This window comes from Oculina patagonica, chromosome 3 (assembly GCF_052425735.1).
Source record: "Oculina patagonica isolate OP01 chromosome 3, crgOcupat, whole genome shotgun sequence".
In the NCBI taxonomy this organism is placed as follows: Eukaryota; Metazoa; Cnidaria; class Anthozoa; order Scleractinia; family Oculinidae; genus Oculina; species Oculina patagonica.
Genome location: NC_135760.1, coordinates 3412090 through 3436013, shown reverse-complemented (window position 1 = coordinate 3436013; position 23924 = coordinate 3412090). Strand labels below are relative to the sequence as shown.

Sequence of the window (23924 nt, the reverse complement as noted above, 5' to 3'; positions counted from 1 at the left end):
ACACGGCAGCAATTTAAAACAGTTTGAAAGATTTTTTAATAACATAATGGTGCTTTCACGGAATTATGTCTAAAAATTTTATTCATCTATTCACTTTGTCTTGAGAGAGAATAGGTTTGCGCCAGGGGAAAAGAGCGCTTAGAATGCCTGTCGAGCCCACTCTTAGAATGACAGACTCAAGCTCTCTTACGGGTGCTGCAGTTAAAGCCAGCTGGTGGAGCTGTTATACAACTAGCCACCGTAGTATCTATGGGGTTATAGCTTGTTTAGAAAGCACTTATGTTCAGCTTGTGGCGATTCTATCTTTGCTAGCTACTAAATCTTTGTTGAGTTTGCTACATAACACAATTACAAGAAAAATACAGCGGACCTTAATCTCACAAGCAATCGCCTATTTACTCGTTTCCTAAGTGAGAAGTGTTATCTACTGAAATATTTCTCGCTATAGAGCTTATGCATTTTACTTCGATGACATATTTATGAGGTAATCTTCGACCGCCTTTATTAAACTTTGATCACCGTCACTGTACCGTCTATTTATCGCAAACATAACATCGAAGTTTAGCACTTTTTAAAAGACCTTGGTCCAATCGAACTCATCGCGCAGTTTTGCTCTGATATTAGCTGAGTAATAAGGGGATCGACTTTGATAAAGCGTTGCCGCCTTAGAAGGTAAGTCAGCATTTAAAGATAAAAGCTTAAAGCAGATCACTATTAATCCTTGGGGTTATATTTCCTCCCAGAAGAAGAAAATATGTAACATAATATCGACAGTAACAATTGTAAAAAAACTAGTAATGCTTTGCCTTTTGAAAATTTGCCAAAATCTACTTGAATTCATTTTTAGCATCATAGTTTTCACTAACTGCGTGAGATAGTTTCGGCTTTAGTGGCAAATAACATTATTTTTTTTTTCAAGAAAATTAGCAATATTTGATTTTAGAGCAGTGTAGTTGTAACCTTATTCTAAGCTGTAACTGCCGAAAGCAAAATTTAGTACAACTTAATCATTACAAACCCTTGCATTGCAATTAAAATATGCCATTCTTTCTCGAGATAACAAGGCCCATTATGGCCTTCGGCCGTCATACATATATACTAGGATAAATTGAGCAGTCCGAAATCTCCTTTTTAATTTTCCTATTCATTGCCCAGTCATACAAAAGAATCTCACTCTCGCGCTTTAATTTTTTTAAACTTTTTTAACAATCGATATTCAACTTGTTCAGTTCCTAATGAGTACCCGTTTAAAATTCAATACTCCCAAAATGTTTTAGACGGTTTTTTGACAATAAATTAATCGAATGCGCTCAGAATACGAAACGAACGATCTTCAAGTAAAAGGGTGAAGCACTGATAGCCCAAAAACAAGCCAGAGATTTTTGATTTTTTGTCAATGACCGTCAACTAGTCAACTTTAACCGCGTCTTCTGTAAAAACCCCATCACTAACCCATTATAACAAGCACTCGGATACGTAATAATAGCAGTTCTCTAACCTCGACCCAAATCATAAATTAAAAGAACAAAAAAAAAAAAGGCTCGAGGCCGTTATTTTGTTCTAACCGAGGACACCGATGCTAAATAATCTTTCTATTATAAGCTAAAAGGTTTAGACGCTTCTCAACATGACCTGTTTCGGTACTTAAGGAGCTTTTCATTTGTCACTGAACTGGCCGGCCAGACCTGTGTATACGACAACAGAATTCGTTGTCAGTCAGATTTGTACTGTCAAATCAGTCAATGCATAGGTATTATACATTGTTATGGTGGATTTGTGGAAAAATCTCGTGGAAAAGGCCCATTTTAAATTCAAAACTACTGGCCCAGCTTGCCTGACAAATGGAAAGACAAATTGACAAATGGAAAGAGCCCTTAGTTAACTCATGAAGCGGGACATTTCTGCCTCACTCTGCCCCCAAAATGTTATAGACAGTTTTGTCACAATAAATTATTAGAATATGAAATAGTCAAGGGTAAACCACTATAAGACCAAAACTCGATCGTCAAAAAGTCTAAAATTAAACCATTTATCGTAAAAATTTTGGATTTTAACAGCCTTTTAAAGATCCCGATCACTAAAGACAAGAAGTTAGATAAGTAATAATAGACGTTTACTAAAGTTGACCCAAATCATAAATCAAAACTCACGAAAACAGCTCGAGGCCATCATTTTGTTCCAACAGAGGACACCGAGGCTAAATAACATGTCCATGCATTATAAGCTAAAAGCTTTAGGCGCTTCTCAACATGACCTGTTTCTGTACTCAGTCAACACATCTTTGAAGCGTGACATTTCTGCCTCACTCTGCCCCGAAAATGTTTTAGACAGTTTTTTTTTACAATAAATTAGTGGAATGTGCTCAGGATATGAAATAAACGAGGGTGTAAACCACTTAAAGGCCAAAAAAAAAAAAAAAAGATTTTTTCCCATGCAAATGATTGTCATTTGTCAAATAGTCTTAAGTTGAAATTTTACACCCGAATCAATTTTCGTTTTCCTTGTAAGCACATAACTTTAAATGCTTCTCTGCATGACCTGTTTTAGCCTTCCACGCAGTCGTTTTTAGGGGTGATAGTGAAAGACGATCGCCCGTAAAGAAAACTGCGTGGGAGAGTACACCTGTTTGGCTACTTTAGACGAATGGAAACGTGCAATTTGATTGGTTGTTGAGCGTTAATTGTTTTTGATCACTCATGCAAGTTAACCCACCAATCCTCGAAATCTTTACTTTCACCTAAGTTTTTCGCAACAGACAAAGAATTGACGGTTTCTGAATCGCTAGACATTCCTCAAATTAAACAAAACAAGTTTAAAACGAGGACAAATCACACAAACTCAAAGCAGCAGGTCCAACAAGTTTGACTGAAAATCAATTATGGCGACTGTTCGATCAAACCAGCTAACGTCACAGACAAAATTTTGAGACCCAGTCTCCAGGACAAATTTGTGGGGAAATTGAGAGTTTTTCGGCCGCTAAAAATCACAAAAGAACTAACTTTCCCTAATTTTTAAATTGGTATTTTGTTATTACAAATATGCCTGAATTTATCAAAACCAGGCAAAGGAGATTTTCACCGTCTTAAGCGCAATTCGCTCAGTGAACTCTCCAAACTCGATGATATAAAAACTAAAGGGAATGTCAGCCTTTTTTTTTTCTCTTCTCCTCTCTCTTCTTTACCTTTCAGCGCTGTATTTCTTCCTTTTTTCCCCTTTCTTGTGGCGTTTTAAGCCAATTCGCGCAGTTATACTGACGTCACTTTTCTTTGAACCGGTTTTGATAAATTCAGACATATATATAAGGCAAGAAAAAGAGGCCAAAAAGAAACCTCGATTTCTCAAACATAAGGATAAATCGAACCAAAAGTTATTTCCTTCTTCAAGGCGAACACTGAAATTTTGCCCCCGATTTCTCGAATCAGTTTTCGTTTCCCTTGGAGGTTCGAAAAATCGGGACTTTGCTGTAATTAAAAAATAAGTATTGACCAAGTTCGTTGGGTCGAAAGGAAGTAAGTGTTTTGTTCTTTTATTTTCTTTTATGTGAACCTCGACGAACCTTGCTTGAAAACAATCAATTTATTTCTCGACCCAGAAATGTGGTCTACATTATATTCTTCTTGACTAAACACAACTTTTATACGCATTTGCAGGTTCTTAAACAATGATGATCATTGTGAGTTTCTTGGTTTTCATGTTGGTTCATGGACGAGCGGTAAGACATTATTTTTTTTTAAATTCAATCGTATCTTGCTTGCAAAGGGGTTGATACTGGATAGCGGAGTGTTAGTGTTCAGTTAAGAGAAACGTATTGTACCTGCGATACATATCTACATTTTCTGTTACCATGGTAACATACTGGTTGCCAGACCCACCCTGATGTTGAAGGCTTGTCTGGATATTTTTGACGTTCCATTTTGGTATTTGCCAATGATGCCTCATCTGCACGATCTAGCAAGCATATAAATGTGTTAGGTAGACTTCTTGGTCTGTATTAATTTTTCCCGCAATTCACTAAAAAATGAAAATAGGTTGGGGATTTGAAAGAGTGAGTTGCCATGGGAACAATTTTTTTATTGTAACCGTGTGTCGCCAATAGAACTACTAGTCTAATGGTCTCTACCACAAATTGAGCGAGAGCTCTATATTTATATACTTGATATACAACTGGGTTGAGTGTTTGACGTCATGAGTCTTCTTATTTGCATATTTTACAAAATTTTCTCCGGAACTAATACGTAAGTGAGTACAGATATTTGAAAACGGAAAACGCCATTTTGAATCTTTCGCGAAATTCTCTTTGATGCCCCCGAAGTTCTGTTTGATACCCAAGAGTAGAAACCTGGTCATAGAAGCACTTTAAGGAGAAACAAATAACAAACTTCTTATAAACTCTCACTAGCTCGGGACGGTACTGGGATATATTGCCCTTGGTCTTCCTTGTACGGATCTTGCTTCCCTCGGTCCGAACCGGAAAAACCTCGGGCGACATTCTCCCAGTAAGCGCTAAGCGGCCCTCGCGCTCGGTTAATAAGAAACAATTAAAATCTCCATGTACATTCCGTGCACAAAGCTTACTTTTCAGTACAGTACGTGTTAATCTTTGCCTTGAAAGAGAAGATTTAGAAACTCGTCGAAAGCTGTATTTGCGCGCTTTCGGTAGCGTCAGTTTTGCATGGCGGGAACTGCAGACGCTCCTTGCATTTGACCGCTGTGACGTCATAGAGCTTACACGAAGTTTTTCCCTCCAGTGTTTGTGCTTGTCTCCAATCGAAACTATGACGCCAAAAGTAGCATTTCTTGTGAAGAATTGCAAAGGCGCGTGCGTCTGATTTTATTAGTGGTTGCAGTGCTGCAAAGTGGCGTTTTCAAGCCTACGCGATGTCTGATGTTGATTGTTGTTATTGTGTGTTTTTAGGTGTGCGACGAATTGTACCCAATATCGGTAGTCGAGGACATTGCCCAGAACCAGCCCAAGTGGTCCTCAGATAACTATATTGACCTTCTACAAGGAAAAAGAAAAGATGAGACGTTTGTATCACTTTTTCATACATAACATAAAGATTTACGAAATTCTTGTATTTTGATTGGTTCGCCGACGAAATGATGCGATAAAAGGAAGCAATACATTTAGCTACATTTCTGTTCTCATTTAACCAAATATAACAAGGAAACTGCCAAAGGCCAACAACACCCTCGACCTTACCCTTTCCTCGTCCTGTGGGTTTTAGGAGCTCCCAGGGGCAATAGGTGGTTTTCACTGTCACGCCCATGCCGCTAAAAAATAAATCCAAAACTATTGAGTCAAAACATCAACAATTTAACAGGTTTAAGAAAACTACTATACAAACTACTTCTCCAAGTCTCAGGTCTGTACGTTTTTCCGTACTCGAGTTATCCGTCAAAATGTTTCACGAAATTTAGAGAGCACAGTATGGAAACGCCATGTTGGAGCCCAAATGCTTGGGCTCCAACATGGCGGCCGGAAATCGATGAAAATATCTGGCATTAAATTCTGCTTTGACAAAAAGCGGTCAGATGACTCTCACGAACAAGTAAGCATTCACATAAACACTTCTCGCAAAACCTCAACTGTACAGATTGTTAAGAATTGCAGGATGAGGCATTTTTATCAGCATACGAGACAGCCTTCTCGCAGCCATCTTTGATCTTGTGTGGCGCGAAACTCCGAAATTCAAAATGCTCTATCTTAAAGATGGCGAAAGCGTTTGAGCTAGAAACCTTTAACAAGATATATATTAAGGACATCTAATAGCCAGTGAAGGATAAAAACTCAGGGGTCTTGCGATTCTGGGTTTTAGAATTTTGATGACGTCACGTGAAAACCACGAATTCTACAAAGCCAACCTATCAGACGCCTCAAGTTGTGTCAAGGCTACTGAGTCCAGCCGCCATTAATATAAAGCCGGAACCAGTCTAGGCCATATTTCAAAGCAAAGTCTTTGCTGAAACAAGGAAAAAAGCTGACTTTACCCATCCCTCCAGCCAGCCTTCAATTAAACAGCTGACACAGGGCTTGCTAGGGTTGTAAGGTCATAGCCTGGGCCACCTACCTCAAGTGTCTTTGCCGAAGCCCCCTTCCCACTCCCTTGTTCGTCGGCCTTTAAGCACGGATCCCGGAGTCCACGTTTTGTCAAATCAAGACAGATTGGTAATTGTATCTGAATTAACCCAATGAGATTGCAAGAGAGATAATTACATGTAACAAATAAAAAATCTCACAAAGTGCTCTATACACAACAAATCCGAAAATGTTTTTCCTCACTTTATTTTAAGGGTTCCAGCCTCAAATTTGCCTCAGAGTGACTATACAAACCAACAAGACCTCGCCTGGATGAAAACTGACATTGTGGACCGCTACAGATTTGAGAAAGATCGCACAAGAGATATATGGACCAAACAACCCGATTTCAAAACAGATCTTGGGTCCTCTGAGTTTATCAAGGCGGCAGATCGAGTAAAGGCGTTTTTTGACCGAAACAATGACTGGGAGAAAACAAAAAAGAACCCTGAATTCCGCACAGAGGCTAGCTGTACTAACCTCCTCTACATCACAGCTGCTAGATACCTGTTAGTGACCCACATTCTTTATGTAGAAAGCGGTAAGAAGTTGGTTCCTTGTACGAGAACAGGAGGCAAAATTGCGATTCCTGATTCTGGAATATGCTACCCTGCACCTTATGGAAGTGCTACTTGTACCTCAGACTACGACGTCGGGCTCATTGGAAAGGATGCTGGGTTTATAACAAAGAAGTTCAACGACTATTTTCAAGGAAGCAAAGGATTTAGGAAACCTTCGGAGCTTGTTTTTGACACCAATGTCTATGCTTTTACACTGGAATACGCCATGCCACTATTGTTTACCAAACTTTCAACCAGCTTTACCAACGGTGTAAATGTACAAAAAATGAACAATGATCAAAAGATAGACTATAACATGCGGGAACTGGCCAGTTCTTACTACAAGGTTTACAAGTACAATGAAGCCTTTTTTAATAAGATGAAAGATGGGGCCATAAACAAAATGCAAATGACAGATGCCAAATCCAAATCTCCTGCGACTAGCAGTCGCAAATCCATGGCTCAGTTAAACAATTGGCTGAGGACCTTCAATGATTTGAATACTAGAGTACCGATAAGACAAACAGGCTCGCTGCTCGCTTTCAGAACAGCCCATAACAATGAGTACCAAACCTTCGTGGAACAAATGTCAGATAACAAGGGATACAACGCAGACTTTCTAGGTAACTGCAGACATACAGTCTTTATTTTATATGAACATCGAGGATGACAAGGATTTAGATGAAAGATAAAAAACAGCCTTAGTTTTCCAGTTTGTCGCTCGTAATCTATATTAATCATCTCCAACCTTAACTATTCCTGTAGAAATTTGTTTATTATGAGACTCCGTATCAGACTTACATATACTGTAAGTCTTAATAGTATGACCCAGAACACACAATTGAGGCTTAAACCCATAACCTTGTGTACTACTGAACTCCTCAGCAGATTGCTTGCTCAAATGACAACTCCATATTTAGTAATCTTTATACTATTGTTAGCGATTAAATGTACGATTAGTTTATGTTTTTAGTGGTTAGTGTAATAGGGTTAACTTTAGAGTGTTCAGGGCTGTCTGGTCTTCCTGAATTCGCTAGCTACATATTCACTTTGTTAGCATGAAAGTTATTCCTAGACTGTCTCTTCTCGCGCCTGGGTTTAATCCCTATATTGGGTGCCGCAGAGAGAGTCCAGGGACTGGACTAGCTTTCGATTTGACTTTGCTTTTCACTGAGTTTAACTTTTTCGCGCGTCAAACAAATCTGGAAAGCAAGACCTTAGTTTTTGTTTCAAGATTTTTTTAAAACATGATTGCTGCTTTAAACAAAGAATATTCATATAGCTTCGCTAAATTATTTATTTTTACTTTGTTTCCTGAAGGTACTCTCTCCAAGGCACTAATCTACGCGGCAGAAGCATATCACACCCTAGGCGCAATACGGTTTGTAGTGGGAGGCACACAGATGAAGGTGATAGACATAAAGACAGAAATGACAACAATGGAACTGTGGGTGTCCATGATTGAAAACTGGGGAGAGTCGAACAAAGAGTACAACCACTACAGAGAAGCTTCTCTGGAGGAGTGCTTCCTGAAGATGAGCAAGTACATGTGGAGGTTGTTCAGTGCTATGAAATTGGTCCGTGACCGAATTCCAGCCTCAGAAAGAGCTGGATTGCTGTATTTTGAAGGAAAATATGCCGATCCTCTATTTGCGATGGAAATGTGGCTCGACTACAAAAAGCAAGGAAAGACCGCGATTCCTAGACAGGAGAAAAATGTTAAGGAGTTCTTGCGGCAGTTTGGGTGCAAGAATGAAGTTGCAGGCAGGCCTCTCACGTCGGGTTGTGTATCAAATATGAATGACAAGGTCAATGCCTACAATGTGAAGCTGGCTGGCCTTGTGACCGACGAGCCTGTGAAAGCCACCCTGGCGCCCCTGAGAACTTATCTCAATGATGTCATTGTAATACGCTGTTACAAAGGAAACAAGAACTGATCATGAAAACTCAACAAAACTGCCAAACTCCTAAATTAAGAAACCTTAGACAAAAAATCGATAGTTGTCCCAGTATTCCAAGATATTGGGTAAATTAACCTAACATTATGATTGGTCAATGAAGATTTGTCATTAGAATTAGAGTAACTTCAAAATAACACAAAAATAACAATAAGGATTGAAAATTAAGCTGAATTAAATGTATACAATATATGAAGAAGGCGGAGAGTATTTTCTTATTTAAACTAATTTTAACGCGAGTTCGTTAGGAAAACGCGGCGTCAAAAGCAAAACCTAGAAGCCCTGGTAGACTGATGGCAAAACAAGTGATGCCGTTCTTTGGCCTTGTTGTGGTTGCATCTGTAACAACACGAAATTTCACCAACCAGCGCTACTAGACGAAAGGCGTCATTTCAGATTATACAATATTATTTTACTTGAGAATCTCGTAATTATCCAAGTCTATTTATTCTGTCGATCGGTGTTAGAACTGTCCACCAGCTAAGTATCTACAGACTGCGTGTTTTTTTTGAAACATGAAAAATGGGCGGTCGTGGTTCACGTCGTGTAAGATACGAAAGGTTTGGTCATTTCATGTTAAGTTTTACAAGAAAGGAAACTAAAAAAGATGAACGTTTATTCGTCTCACGATGGAATTGTGACTTATTATTGAGTTGTGTCTATCACCGATTCCATCGTGAGACAAAAGAATAAATGTTCATCCTTCCTATCTTACACCACGATGAACAACAAACACATCAAAGGAACAAACTAAGAAGTGTACCAAGATGTGCAACTCACGTGCAGAGCTACTGCACTACTCATGATCAGTTTTTGTCAGAGAGGTTCTGACTCGTTACGTCAAATTGTGGTTTGCTTAAATTCCTTAGCAAAATCAAGTGTACCGATGGCTTCTTCTATTTTTAGTATTTGAGTATCTTTTAGAGGCCAAAAAAGCTTGAGCCACACCCAGATTGGTCTCCTTTACGGGTTCTTTTCGAAATTTCCAACAAACATCCCCGCCCCTTTCATATGGGAGTCCCCTTCCCGGGCTTGGCACCATTTTGGGCAAGCGCGCACGCTTGCAAACTTGCGCAGCCTCCATGTTAATCTGCGTCACAGTGACGAACATATCTTGACACCAAGGCCAAAGCTGACCTGTCAGTGCGAACGACAGGTCATTGCATTCAGTTTTCACTAGGGTTATCGCTAAACTCTGCTTACAAATGTTCTCAAAACACGGGAGTTAATCAACTAAACGACGATCGCATGGACAACCCCCAAACGAGGATATGACGTCATTGCGACGTCATCGCCTTAAACTGCGATAAAGTACCATCCATTTACCATTATAACTGAATCCCCCAAGAGAATTTTAAATTCCAATACTATTTTACCCAATTTATCTAATGATTATGTCTAATTTTTTTTTTATACCGTAATGATTCTGTTTAGTGCCGTCTTCTAAGCAGTGCACCGTTTGAATGCGTCCTTTCCACGATATGCAGTGAAAACTACATAAAGGTCACGACACACAGTAATATGTCAGCAGTTTCTTTCTGAAGGACGGAATATCAAAATTGACCTATTTCTGTGAAAAAGACACGTGAAATTTAAAATATAGACTTTCTCAAAGTCCTTTGACACGCGGTTTAAAAATATAAAACCCTAAGAAATTAACAATGGGGCATCCAAAGTATGCCCCCATTAATGCACAATTCCAAGGAAAACACACTGTGGTGTTAACTTTAACATATCTATGTCCAAGATATCTGTGATTTACACGTGGTGTCAGGTGGTCGCTTATTTTTTTTTAGTAAGTGTCCTGTACCCTAAAGCTTTATTGAAAATCCTGCAAATTAAAAATAATAATGATAAAAAAAAAAAATGATTAGAAACTGTCATAGTCAATGCTGGCGCACTAGTAGAGACTACGTGAACTTCGTTATTTGATATACTTGTATTCGAACTCTGCGATTTTAACTTAAATATTCTACAGAATATTTACCTATTTTAAGAGTCATTTACGTTCACATAGGCAGGGACACCAAAAATTGTCACTAATATACTTTACTACATTAATTTTTCCCCAAAATTATGTCACCCCCGTCATTTCGAACCCCAACCATTACATCTCGAACTTTCTTTCTTTCTTTCATCTCCTTTAATTAGGAGTTGTAGACAGTGGGGTCCGATTGTACCCCAAAAAGTAAGACCGAATATATTAACCACCAAGCGCTATCTTTGCCGGGCGGGATTGGCGGGGGGGGGGGGGGGGTGGGGGGTACTCCCATATGAAAGGGCGGGGATGTTCGTCTTACTTAGGGGTGCAAATTACGAATTTTGGTCTCACTTAGGGTGTTCAGGACAAAACAACTGTATTTTAAGCCATCGAGGTCTCGTCTATTGCACAATAAAGAAAACGTCGCCGTAGTGTGTTGGCGGCCTAAATCGGGCATGAATGATGACATGGCGTTGATGACACAGCTCAGGCTAGTGTGACAGTGTGGAATAAATTTCTGGATTTATGCCGCAAAACATTATTGGCACAAGGCGTAAAATCCGCATCGTGTGTGCCGAGCTGTATTGGAGTAGACCAATTGCGTGTCTTGTCGCTTCAGTTCGACTTAAACCAGTTTGACTTTTGCAGTATGTCGCAGAGACAAAATTTCTTTACTGTGACAAGAAATTTTGATAGAAATGGGTAGTTCAATCAAAGTGAGTTGTTCCCGCGACTTGATGCAGGAGACAAGAACCAGCGTCACTGAGTCCCGGCCTTAGTTTTCTTCGCGCGAAAATCACAAAACAAAATCTTAGTTGGCGTCTACTCTTTGTGCATCTACCATCATTTTCAAGGTCTTTCCATGTTTAAAAAGCGCTCATGACCACCTTGTAGCGAGTGTCTTAGCGCTAGAGAACCAGCAACTTGTTTGTCGAGTTATCTGCCTTATTTACTTTAAACCGTTCAATACAGGTACTATCGTAGAGAAAATAGCAACGTAATGCACTTTAAAGGAATATTGCGGACCTTCAGTTAATCGAACAAGGAATCACCGTTTTACTGGGTTGTCCAAAGAAAGAATGTTTTTAACAGACATCAAACTTGATTAAAATGGTTGACTTGATTAAAAGTATTCAAATGGAACACTTTTCAACAATCCTTCAACTAAATGAACCAACACCGATTTTTCCCAATACAACACAACCTAAGAACTATATATTGTCCTTTTCGACCGAAAACGGTTGGAAAAGATTCATACTGGGCTGGATACCTCAACCAAATCAATCAAAAACCGGTTCGATTGGTGCGCTGCATCCCAACTTGCTGTTACACACAAAAATAGTTAGGTAAAGCCTGCTGTCGAGCAGAGTAAAGTGTCTTACCTAAGAAAACAACCGGCAGTGCTCCGGCCAGGACTCGAACCCGGAGTCCGATCCAGAGTCCGGCGCACTATAACCATTAGTCCACTGCGCCTCCAGCACACATAAAAATAGTGAAACAAGATTAGAAATTGCACCTACTTGCAACCGCCTACATGTACTGCTGATATTGTTCTGTGCTCTAAAGCGTTATTGAAAAAAACATGGAATAGATTTGTTAAATATATAGTTAATTAACTACACTCTTTGCCTCTGGTCACGTCTTAGAGGAATTAGTCACTAACTAGTTATCATAACGTAGTATTGAGTCCCAAAAGTAACAACAGTTGACAAGCATACCGCGAAAGAACCCTCGCAACTATTGTTACATTGATGCCACACGCTCTAGCTAGCTCAGTAGCGTGAGTATCAAATCGCACTAAAAACTTTTCGCGCGATAACTTTCATTTTTCACGTGATTTGCTAATTTTGCCGCGCGATAATCATAAAAACAAAATTTAGTATAGATGGCATGTCTTCTGTGTGCTTGATGTAAACTGCCCACAAAGGTATATTTATAGTTGAGGGCCCTTCTGTTGCGGAAAAATTTTGCCCCAATACGGGGTGCATGAACAACAGCCATGTAAAACAGGTAAAGATTTTTTAAATCTCATAAAGATACTTTCACAGTGTTTGTCTAAAGATTTTATTCATCTATTCACCGTGATTCGAGAGAGAATAGGTTTGCGCCAGGGGATAACTGCGCTTAGACGTCCTAAAATGACAGACTCAAGCTCTCTTACAGGTGCTGCAGTTAAAGCCAGCTGGTGGAGTTGTTATATAATTCGCCACCGTGGCATCTTTGAGGCTATAGCTTGTTCAGAAAGCACTTTTTTTTTCTTTTTTTTTCAGGTTTTTTTTTGGTGACAATCTTCTTCATTTTTTTTGCAACACACACAAAAAAAGACTACTTACAATACAAGATCAATGTTCAGCTTGTGGCGATTCTATCTTTGCGCTAGTAACTAGCTAACTTTTTGGTCGAGTTTGGTATGAAACACAATTACAAGAAAACGCACTGATACCTCAATCGCGCAAGCAATCGCCATTTTACTCGGTTTCCTAAGTGCGAAATGTGGCCCACTGAAAGATTTCTCGCTAGAGCTTATGCATTTTACCTCGATGACATATTTATGAGATAATCCTCGACCGCCTTTATTAAACCTTAACCACCGTCACTGTACCGTCTATTTATCGCAAACAAAACATCAAAGTAGAGCAATTTTTAAAAGACCTTGGTCCAATCGAACGGCTCATCGCGAAGTTTTGCTCTGAAATCAGCTGAGTAATAAAGGGGATCGACTTTGATAAAGCGTTGCCGCCTTAGAAGGTAAGTCAGCATTATTTTAAAGATATAAGCAAAACACTTTCAATCTTTGGGATTATATTTCCTCCCAGAAATCGAAGAAAAAATATGTAACATAATATCATAGTAACAATTGTAAAATACTAGTAATGCTTTTTCTTTTGAAAATTTGCCAAAATCAACTTGGATTCATTTTAAGCATCGCACTTTTAAATAACGTAGATAGGTTCGGCCTCAGCTGCAAATAACATCCCTTTTCCCCCAAAGAAAATAAGCAATTATGTGATTTTAGAGCAGTGTAGTTGTAACCTTATTCTAAGCTGTAACTGCCGAAAGCAAAATTTAGTACAACTTTAAAACTACAAACCCAATCAAATTATGCCATTTTCCTTGAGATAACAAGGGCCATAATGGACTTCGGCCGTCATACATATATACTGTGATAAATACTGCAGTCCTAAATCTACTTTTTAATTTTCTATTCATTGCCCAGTCATACAAAAGAAACTCACTCCCGCGCTTTAATTTTTTTTATTTTTATTTTTTTAACATTTAGGATAATTGATATTCAACTTGTTCCTGATGAGTATCGTCTTAATTTCAATGCCCCCAAAATGTTTAAGAGGTGTTTTTTTGACACTAAAGTAAATAGAATGCGCTCAGAATACGAAGCGAACGATCTTCGAATGAAAGGGTGAAGCACTAAAAGCCCAAAAACAAGCCAACGATTTTTTGTCAATGACCGTCAACTAGTCAACTTAAAAACTTGACCATTTTAACAGCTGTCAAAAACCCCATCACCCAACCCATTAAACAAGCGGTAAGATAACAAATAACAGCAGTTTACTAACCTCGACCCAAATCATCAGTAAATTCAAAAAGCATGAAAACAGTTTGAAGGCTTATTTTGTTCCAATCGAGGACACCGATGCTAAATAACATTTCTATTATAAGTTAAAAGCTTTAGAAGCTTCACAACATGACCTGTTACGGTACTTAAAGCGCTTTCCATAATTGTCACTAAACTGGCCGTCCAGACCTGTGTATACGACAACAGAATTCGGATGTTAGTCAGATTTGTCCTGTCAAATCAGTCAATGTATAAGTATTATACATTGTTATGGTGGATTTTTGGGAAAATCTCGTGGAAAAGGCCCATTTTAAACTCAAAGCTACCGGCCCGGCCGGCCAGTTCATACAAAAGGAAAGCGCCCTTAGTAATCTCATGAAGCGTGACATTTCTACCTCACTCTGCCTCCTCAATGTTTTAGACATTTTTTCATGTTTACAATAAATTAGTAGAATGTGCTCAAGATATGGAGTAAACGCGGGTATAAACCACTAAAAGACCAAAAACAAAACAAAAGATTTTTTCCCAATGATCGTCAATCGTCAAATAGTCTAAGATCAATTTATCGTAAAAAATTTAGATTTCCCATCACTAAAGACAAGCAATTAGATAAGTAATAAAAACAGTTTGCTAAAGTTGACCCAAATCATAAATCAAAAAGCACGAAAACAGCTCGAGGCCATTATTTTTGTTCCAACCGGGGACACCGAGGCCAAATTACATTTCCATCATAAGCTAAAATTGAAGTTTTATACCCGATTTCTCAAATCAATTTTCGTTTTCCTTGTAAGCACATAACTTTAAATGCTTCTCTGCATGACCTGTTTTAGCCTCCCACGCAGTCGTTTTTAGGGGCGATAGTGAAACACGATCGCCCCTAAAAACGACTGCGTGGGAGAGTAGACCTGTTTGGCTACTTTAGACAAATGGAATCGTGCAATTTGATTGGTTGTTTGAGCGTTAATTGTTTTTGATCACTCGTGCAAGTTAACCCACCAATCCTTCCTCAAAATCTTTACTTTCATCTTAGTTTTTCGCAACAGACAAAGAATGGGCGGTTTCTGAATCGCTAGACATTCCTCAAATTAAACAAAACAAGTTTAAAACGAGAACAAATCACACAAACTCAAAGCTGCAGGTCCAACAAGTTTGACTGAAAATCAATTATGGCGACTGTTCGCATTCTCGTCCCCATAGCCCTTTCGTTTCTCTTAGCCGGCTGAGCCTTGGCACGAGAAAACGAAGGGCTCTGGGGACACAGGATTTCCAGTCCTAGATTCTAGGACTTCCGGTCTTCATGTATGTAGTCATGACGTATCAAAAGAATGTATGAGAGAGTCGTTACGTTTTCGACTTCCGTTTAGGAATTCTTTGTTCCAAACAGCCAATCAAAATAATTCAGAATTAATTCAAAAATCCTATGTCTCGAGAGCCCTTCGTTTTCTCGTGCCAAGCCGGCTAAAAGAAATGAAAGGGCTATGGGGACGAGAATGGACTGTTCGATCAAACCAGCTAACGTCACAAACAAAATTTCTCGCCCCAGTCTCCAGGACAAATTTGTGGGGAAATTGAGAGTTTTTCGGCCGCTAAAAATCATGGAAGAACTAACTTTCCCTAATTTTTAAATCGGTATTTTGTTTTTACATATATAAGGCAAGAAAAAGAGGCAAAGAAAAAAAATCGTGTCATATACACTTTAAGTGGCGTTTTCTTTGTTAAAAAATACAGTAGAATCCCGATTTCTCCAATCTCCGGATAAATCGAACCGAAAGTCATTTCTCTCTCTAAGTCGAACACTGAAATTTTACCACCGATTTCTCGAATCCGTTTTCGTTTCCCTTGGAGGTTCGAGAAATCGGGACTTCGCTGTAATTAAAAATAAGTATTGACCAAGTTCGTTGGGTCCAAAGGAATAAATATTGTTAATGTTCTCGTTCTTTAATTTTCTCTCATGTGAACCTCGACGAACCTTTACTCAAAAACAACTATTTGTTTTCTCAACCCAGAAATGGGGTCTACATTTCTCAACTGAACATAACTTTCATGTTCACTTGCAGGTTTCTAAACAATGATAACCATTGTGAGTTTCTTGGTTTTCATGTTGGTTCATGGCCGTGCGGTAAGACATTTCCGATTTCTTTTTTTAAAATTAATTCGAACCTTGTTTGCGATAGCGGTGGATTAACTGGATCGCAGGAGTTAGTATTCTATCAAATGAAACGTGTTGTTCCTGCGATACATCTCTACATCGTTTCTTTAACAATTTTGTTACCATGGTAATATACTAGTTGCCAGACCTCCCTGATGTTGAAGGTTTGTCTGGATATTTTTGGCGTTCAATTTTGATAGTTGTCAATGATGCTTCAGACTTCTTATTTGCATATTTTACAAATTTATCTCCGGAACTAATACGTACAGATATTTGAAAACGGAAAACGCCATTTTTGCATCTTTCGTGAAATTTTCTTTGATACCTCTGAAGTTCTCTTTGATACCCAAGGGTAGAAACCTGGTCATAGAAGCACTTTAAGGAGAAACGAACAACAATTTTTTTTTATAAACTCGCACTTGCACGGTACCGTACTGGGATATATTCCTCTTGGCCTTCCTTGTACAGATCTTGCTTCCCTCGGTCCCAACGGGAAAAACCTCGGGAGATATTCTCCCAGTAAGAGATCCTCGCGCTCGGTTAATAAGAAATAATTAAAACCTCCATGTACATTCCGGGCACAAAAGCTTACTTTTCAGTACAGTACGTGTTAATTTTTGCCTTAAAAGAGAAGATTTATAAACTCGTCGAAGGCTGTATTTGCGCGCTTTCGGTAGCGTCAGTTTTGAATGGCGGGAACTGCAGACGCTCCGTGCATTTGACAGCTGTGACGTCATAGAGATTGCACGAAGTTTTTTTCTCTCCATGTTTGTGTTTGTCTCAAATCAAAACTATGACGCAAAAAACTAGCATCTCTTGTGAAGGAATTACATAAGGGGCGTGCGTCTGACTATAATGTGAGCTGCAGTTTTGCAAGTTGGCGTTTTTAAGCCTTACGCAATGTCAAATGTTGTTTTTTGTTATTGTCTGTCTTTAGGTGTGCGACGAATTGTACCCAATATCGGTAGTCGAGGACATTGCCCAGAACCAGCCCAAGTGGTCCTCAGATAACTACATTGACCTTCTACAAGGAAAAAGAAAAGATGAGACGTTTGTATCACTTTTTCATACATAACATAAAGATTTACGAAATTCTTGTATTTTGATTGGTTCGCCGACGAAATGATGCGATAAAAGGAAGCAATACATTTAGCTACATTTCTGTTCTCATTTAATCAAATATAACAAGGAAACTGACAAAGGCCAACAACACCCTCGACCTTACCCTTTCCTCGCCCTGTGGGTTTTAAGAGATCCCAGGGGCAATAGGTGGTTTTCACTGTCACGCCCATGCCGCTAAAAAATAAATCCAAAACTATTGAGTCAAAACATCAACAATTTAACAGGTGTAAGAAAACTACTATACAAACTACTTCTCTAAGTCTCAGGTCTGTACGTTTTTCCGTACTCTAGTTATCCGTTAAAATGGTTCACGAAATTTAGAGAGCACAGTATGGAAACGCCATGTTGGAGCCCAAATGCTTGGGCTCCAACATGGCGGCCGGAAATCGATGAAAACATCTGGCATTAAATTCTGCTTTGACAAAAAGCGGTCAGATCACTCTCACGAACAAGTAAGCATTCACATAAACACTTCTCGTAAAACCTCAACTGTAGAGATTTTTAAGAATTGCAGGATGAGGCATTTTTAACAGCATACGAGACAACCTTCTCGCAGCCATCTTTGATCTTGTGTGGCGCGAAACTCCGAAATTCAAAATACTCTATCTTAAAGATGGCGAAAGCGTTTGAGCTAGAAACCTTTAACAAGATATATATTAAGGACATCTAATAGCCAGTGAAGGATAAAAACTCAGGGGTCTTGCGATTCTGGGTTTTAGAACTTTGATGACGTCACGTGAAAACCACGAATTCTACAAAGCCAACCAATCAGGCGCCTCAAGTTGTGTCAAGGCTACTGAGTCCAGCCGCCATTAATATAAAGCCGGAACCAGTGTGGGCCATATTTCAAAGCAAAGTCTTTGCTGAAACAAGGAAAAAAGCTGACTTTACCCATCCCTCCAGCCAGCCTTCAATTTAACAGCTGACACAGGGCTCGCTAGGGTTGTAAGGTCATAGCCTGGACCACCTACCCCCTCAGGTGTCTTTGCCGAAGCCCTCTTCCCACTCCCTTGTTCGTCGGCCTTTAAGCACGGATCCCGGAGTCCACGTTTTGTCAAATCAAGACAGATTGGTAATTGTATCTGAATTAACCCAATGAGATTGCAAGAGAGATAATTACATGTAACAAATAAAAAAATCTCACATAGTGCTTTATACACAACAAATCCGAAAATGTTTTTCCTCACTTTATTTTAAGGATTCCAGCCTCAAATTTGCCTCAGAGTGACTATACAAACCAACAAGACCTCGCCTGGATAAAAACTAATATTGTGGACCGCTACAGATTTGAGAAAGATCGCACAAGAGATATATGGACCAAACAACCCGATTTCAAAACAGATCTTGGGTCCTCTGAGTTCATCAAGGCGGCAGATCGAGTAAAGGCGTTTTTTGACCGAAACAATGACTGGGAGAAAACAAAAAAGAACCCTGAATTCCGCACAGAGGCTAGCTGTACTAACCTCCTCTACATCACAGCTGCTAGATACCTGTTAGTGACCCACATTCTTTATGTAGAAAGCGGTAAGAAGTTGGTTCCTTGTACGAGAACAGGGGGCAAAATTGCGATTCCTGATTCTGGAATATGCTACCCTGCACCTTATGGAAGTGCTACTTGTACCTCAGACTACGACGTCGGGCTCATTGGAAAGGATGCTGGGTTTATAACAAAGAATTTCAACGACTATTTTCAAGGAAGCAAAGGATTTAGGAAACCTTCGGAGCTTGTTTTTGACACCAATGTCTATGCTTTTACACTGGAATACGCCATGCCACTTTTGTTTACCAAACTTTCAACCAGCTTTACCAATGGTGTAAATGTACAAAAAATGAACAATGATCAAAAGATAGATTATAACATGCGGGAACTGGCCAGTGCTTACTACAAGGTTTACAAGTACAATGAAAAGTTTTTTGAAAAGATGAAAAAAGAGGCCACGTACGCAATGCGTAAGAAAAATGAAAAATCCAAATCTCCTGAGACTAGCTGTCACAAATCCAAAGCTAAGTTAGACTACTGGCTGGAGACCTTCGATGATATGAATACTGAAGTACCGATGAGACAAACAGGCTCGCTGCTCGCTTTCAGAACAGACCATAACAAAGAGTACCAAAACTTCGTGGAAAAAATGTCAGAGAAAAAGGGATACAACGCTAACTTTCTAGGTAACTACAAACATACAGTCTTTATTTTATATTAACATCTAAGATGACAAGAGTTTAGATGAAAGATAAAAATCAGCCTTCGATTTCCAGTTTGTCGCTCTTAATCTATCTTAATCATCTCCAACTTTAACTATTGCCGTAGGAATCGGTTTATTATGAGACTCAGTATCAGACTTACATATACTGTTAGTCTCAGTAGTAGGACTCAGAACGCAGAATTAAAGCTTTAAAAACGCATAACCTTGTGAACTACTTAACTTCTCGGCAGATTGTTTGCTCAAATGACAACGCTATATTTAGTAATCTTTATACAATATTGTTAGCGGTTAAACGTACGATTAGTTTATTTTCTTAGTGGTTAGTGTAATAGGGTTAACTTTAGAGTGTCCAGGGCTGTCTGGTCTTCCTGAATTCGCTAGCTCCATATTCACTTTGTTAGCATGCAAGTAAACCTTGACTGTCTCTTCTAGCTAGCTTTCGATTTGACTTTGCTTTTCACTGAGTTTAACTTTTTCGCGCGTCAAACAAACCTTAGTTTTTGTTTCAATTTTTTTTTAAAACATGATTGCTGCTTTAAACAAAGAATGTTTATATATAGCTTCGCTAAATAATTTGTTTTTACTTTGTTTCCTGAAGGTACTCTTTCCAAGGCACTAATCTACGCGGCAGAGGCATATCACACCCTAGGGGCCATACGGTTTGTAGTGGGAGGCACACAGATGAAGGTGATAGACATAAAGACAGAAATGACAACAATGGAACTGTGGGTGTCTATGATTGAAAACTGGGGAGAGTCGAACAAAGAGTACAACCACTGCAGAGAAGCTCCTCTGGAGGAGTGCTTCCTGAAGATGAGCAAGTACATGTGGAGGTTGTTCAGTGCTATGAAATTGGTCCGTGACCGAATTCCAGCCTCAGAAAGAGCTGGATTGCTGCATTTTGAAGGAAAATATGCCGATCCTATATTCGCGATGGAAATGTGGCTCGACTACAAAAAGCAAGGAAAGACCGCGATTCCTAGACAGCAGAAAAATGTTGAGGAGTTTTTGCGGCAGTTTGGGTGCAAGAATGAAGTTGTACGCAGGCCTCTCTCGTCGGGTTGTGTATCAAATATGAATGACAAGGTCAATGCCTACAACGTGAAGCTGGCTGGCCTTCTGACCGACGAGCCGGCGAAGACACCTTGGCGCATCTGAGAACTAATCTCAATGATATCGACAGCGTATCTGTAATACGCTGTTACAAAGAAAACAAGAACTGATCCTGAAAACTCAACAGAACTGCCAAACTCCTAACTTAAGAAAACTTTGACAAACAAAACGATAGTTACCCCATTATTCTAAGATATTGGGTAAATTAACCTCACATTGTGATTGGTCAATGAAGATTTTCCATTAGAATTAGAGTTACTTCAAAATAACACAAAAATAACCATTGAAAATTAAGCTGAATTAAATGTATAAACTATATATAAAGAAGGCGGAGAGTATTTTCTTATTTACACTAATTTTAACGCGAGTTCGTCTGGTAAACGCGGCGTCTAAAAAAAAAAAAAACTAGAAGCCCTGGCAGACTGATGGCAAAACCAGTGATGCCACTCTTTGGCCTTGTGGTTGCATCCGTGACAACACAAAATTTCACCAACTAGCACTACTAGGCGATAGACGTCAATCCAGATTAGACAATCAGTAAATTTTACTTGAGAATCTCGTGATTGTCCAAGTCCATTTATTTTGTCGATCGGTGTTAGAACTCTCCACCAGCTAACTGAATAGCTGTCGTGGTTAACGTCGTGTAAGAAACGAATGGTTTGGTCATTCCATGTAAAGTTGATTATAAAGAGAGACAACAATTAGAGAAGTAATAATAGCTGTTTACTTACGTTGACCCAAATCACGAATAAAAAAAGCACGTAAACAGCTCGAGGCCATTATTATGTTTCAACCGAGGACACCGATGCTAAATAACATTTCCATTCATGATAAGCTAAAAGCTTTAGGCGCTTCTCAACATGACCTGTTTCTGTACTCAGTCAAGACATCTTAAAAGCGTGACATTTCTGCCTCATTCTGCCCCGAAAATATTTTAGACGGTTCTTTCACAACGAATTAGAAGAATGTGCACGGAAATAAACGAGGGTGAACTACTAACAGCCCAAACCAAAAACAAAAGATTTTTTTCCCAATGATTGTCAATCGTCAAATAGTCCAAAATTAAACCATTTATCTTAAAAAAAAAAAAATGATAGAAAAGATTTTTCCCAATGATTGTCAATCGTCAAATAGTCTAAAGTTGAAATTTTTCACCCGATTTCTCGAATCAATTTTCGTTTTCCTTGTAAGCACATAACTTAAGTGGCGATGTCCTTTAAAGCGGACCATCGCATTTTGGGTCGGAAGGAAGTTTTCCTTCAAACTTTGCCCAGTGAACTATCTTGGTTTATAAGTAAATGCAACGGCATTAGTTTTTTGAAATACGTTAAAATGTTTTTTTCAGAGCCTATAACAGCCAAGGCGACTAAAAGGCTAAATTTTGATGGTCGCTACAACGAAAAACTGCACAAGTTGACGAGCTCGGCACACAAAAACCGCCGACCGCAACAGAAAACTATTATAATCCCATGAAAGGTGGTCCTTAAAGGGTTGTGAAATCATGTTTGTTTTAATATTTTTTAAATTTTCAGGTTTGGAAAAATTTATGTCTCAACATCCGTCAGATCGCTTTTTATAAACATCAATCAATCAATCAATAAAATTTATTTACCCTCGGAGCTGACGGGGGCTGGCTAGGCCCCTAGCAAAACATATGCTAATATGCGAGAAAATAAATTACAAATGTAAAAATATATACAGAACGAAAAATTCATTAATAAATGAACATGCCAATGTACCCTGACTTTGCTGGCCTTTAATTTCCAAGTCCAGACCAGTCCATTCTAAATTCCACCTGAATTCTACTAAATGGATGCCAGGGAGCACAGAAATCTAAAAATACCTTGCACTTCTTACCTTCTTTCGTCACAGCGACTTCTAACTTTTTGTGTTTTAAGCGAATTTTTCACACACATTATGCAAATGAGGTTGTAAACCCAACTACGGTTGTTTTCAACAAAAACGGTTAAATTGTAAAATTTCGACATTGTAGGTGAAAAATACAAGGAGTTTTATAGAAAGAAAACTTGACGAATTAAGTTGTCTTGAACTTTGTATGCTTTTACGACAAATGTCACAATTGATTTGCAAAATGTGTTGTCTGCTGAACTTTGACCGATGTTTTCAAACAAACCGTTCTAACTTTTTGGAACTCGCTGTTTTTCATTTAAAAAGGGAAGAACAAATAAGTTCTTACTAAATCTGAAAGCGTTCAAGGTGTAATATTTGAAAATTCCTTCAGTTTTAACTTCAGGTCTAACAAGTTGGAGGGATGTAACTCTTGAAATAAACAATTTGTGACCTTGTATTTCAGTTGACATGTTTTGTTGCCACTTTATAAAGTTGCAGTTTTAGTTAGTTAATCTGCTGTTCAAAGTCACTTTCATAAACTTGTTTTGCATAAAGCAGCAATCATTTTTCCTAGCCAGAATTCCCGCGGTCTTTATGATCACTTTCTTCCTTAAGCTTCCATAGCGCTTTACAACTTTATTTGCGTGACTTTTCGTGTTTCATGCAAACAAGATTTGCGTCGGCAAAACCCGACGGTTCGTACCGTCAAAATTCTATTGCCACAATTCACGTTACCAGCTGTAAGGATGTCCAAAGACATTTGAAATTGTCATTCTGTAACTAGTTTTATTCATAGTGTATAGTGTGGTATAATGGCACGAATTTTTAAATAAATGTTAGAGACAGTTCTCGGGTAAGTATTGTCACTGTGATAATGTAATTAGTTTGAGCTAAAGTTTTGTAATTGGCTCCAAAAATAAAATTTCAAAACAAGATGTCGAGCTTTTTGTCGCAAACGGGAAAGTGTGGCGATTCACGAGGCGTTTCAGGTCTTTTCTGCTTGCTTCAGTGCGATGAATCGATAGACAGCCACCTCGCTATTATACATTTATCGCGAGAGGACATCACAGAATGGCAAATTATCTTGGCCAGAGCTGGCTTTTTCGATTTAGAGGAGTCGGTTGTCGCAAAAATGACCGTGTGCGCCAAGCATAGGCACACATTTGGAAAGTTCTGGCGCCCAAGAACAGCTTGCCTATATCCAGCGCACCAAGGACGTCCACGAAGAAACCAGTAGGGGGCAAAGAGCCGATATTCCGTAAATCTGGAAATGTCAAAGGCTATTCAGAAGATGTACGGTGTTTTCGTTCAAGTCGGATCCGGTGCGTAGAGA

General features: G+C 39.0%; 2 protein-coding genes across 2 annotated transcripts; both read left to right on the top strand.

Moving 5' to 3' along the window:
• The first annotated feature begins 554 nt into the window (after positions 1 to 554).
• On the top strand, positions 555 to 8787 carry LOC144646183 (uncharacterized). The gene is made up of 5 exons (XM_078505728.1): positions 555 to 672; positions 3651 to 3712; positions 4916 to 5028; positions 6295 to 7262; positions 7960 to 8787. The coding sequence occupies exons 2-5, from the start codon at positions 3662 to 3664 to the stop codon at positions 8574 to 8576; spliced, it is 1749 nt and encodes a 582-aa protein (XP_078361854.1). The 5' UTR covers positions 555 to 672; positions 3651 to 3661; the 3' UTR covers positions 8577 to 8787.
• Positions 556 to 21259, top strand: LOC144646186 (uncharacterized). Its single transcript, XM_078505732.1, has 6 exons — positions 556 to 628; positions 13283 to 13326; positions 16210 to 16271; positions 17239 to 17351; positions 18622 to 19589; positions 20226 to 21259. Exons 3-6 carry the CDS (start codon positions 16221 to 16223, stop codon positions 20783 to 20785), a joined length of 1692 nt encoding a protein of 563 aa, XP_078361858.1. The 5' UTR covers positions 556 to 628; positions 13283 to 13326; positions 16210 to 16220; the 3' UTR covers positions 20786 to 21259.
• Positions 21260 to 23924: the final 2665 nt, after the last annotated feature.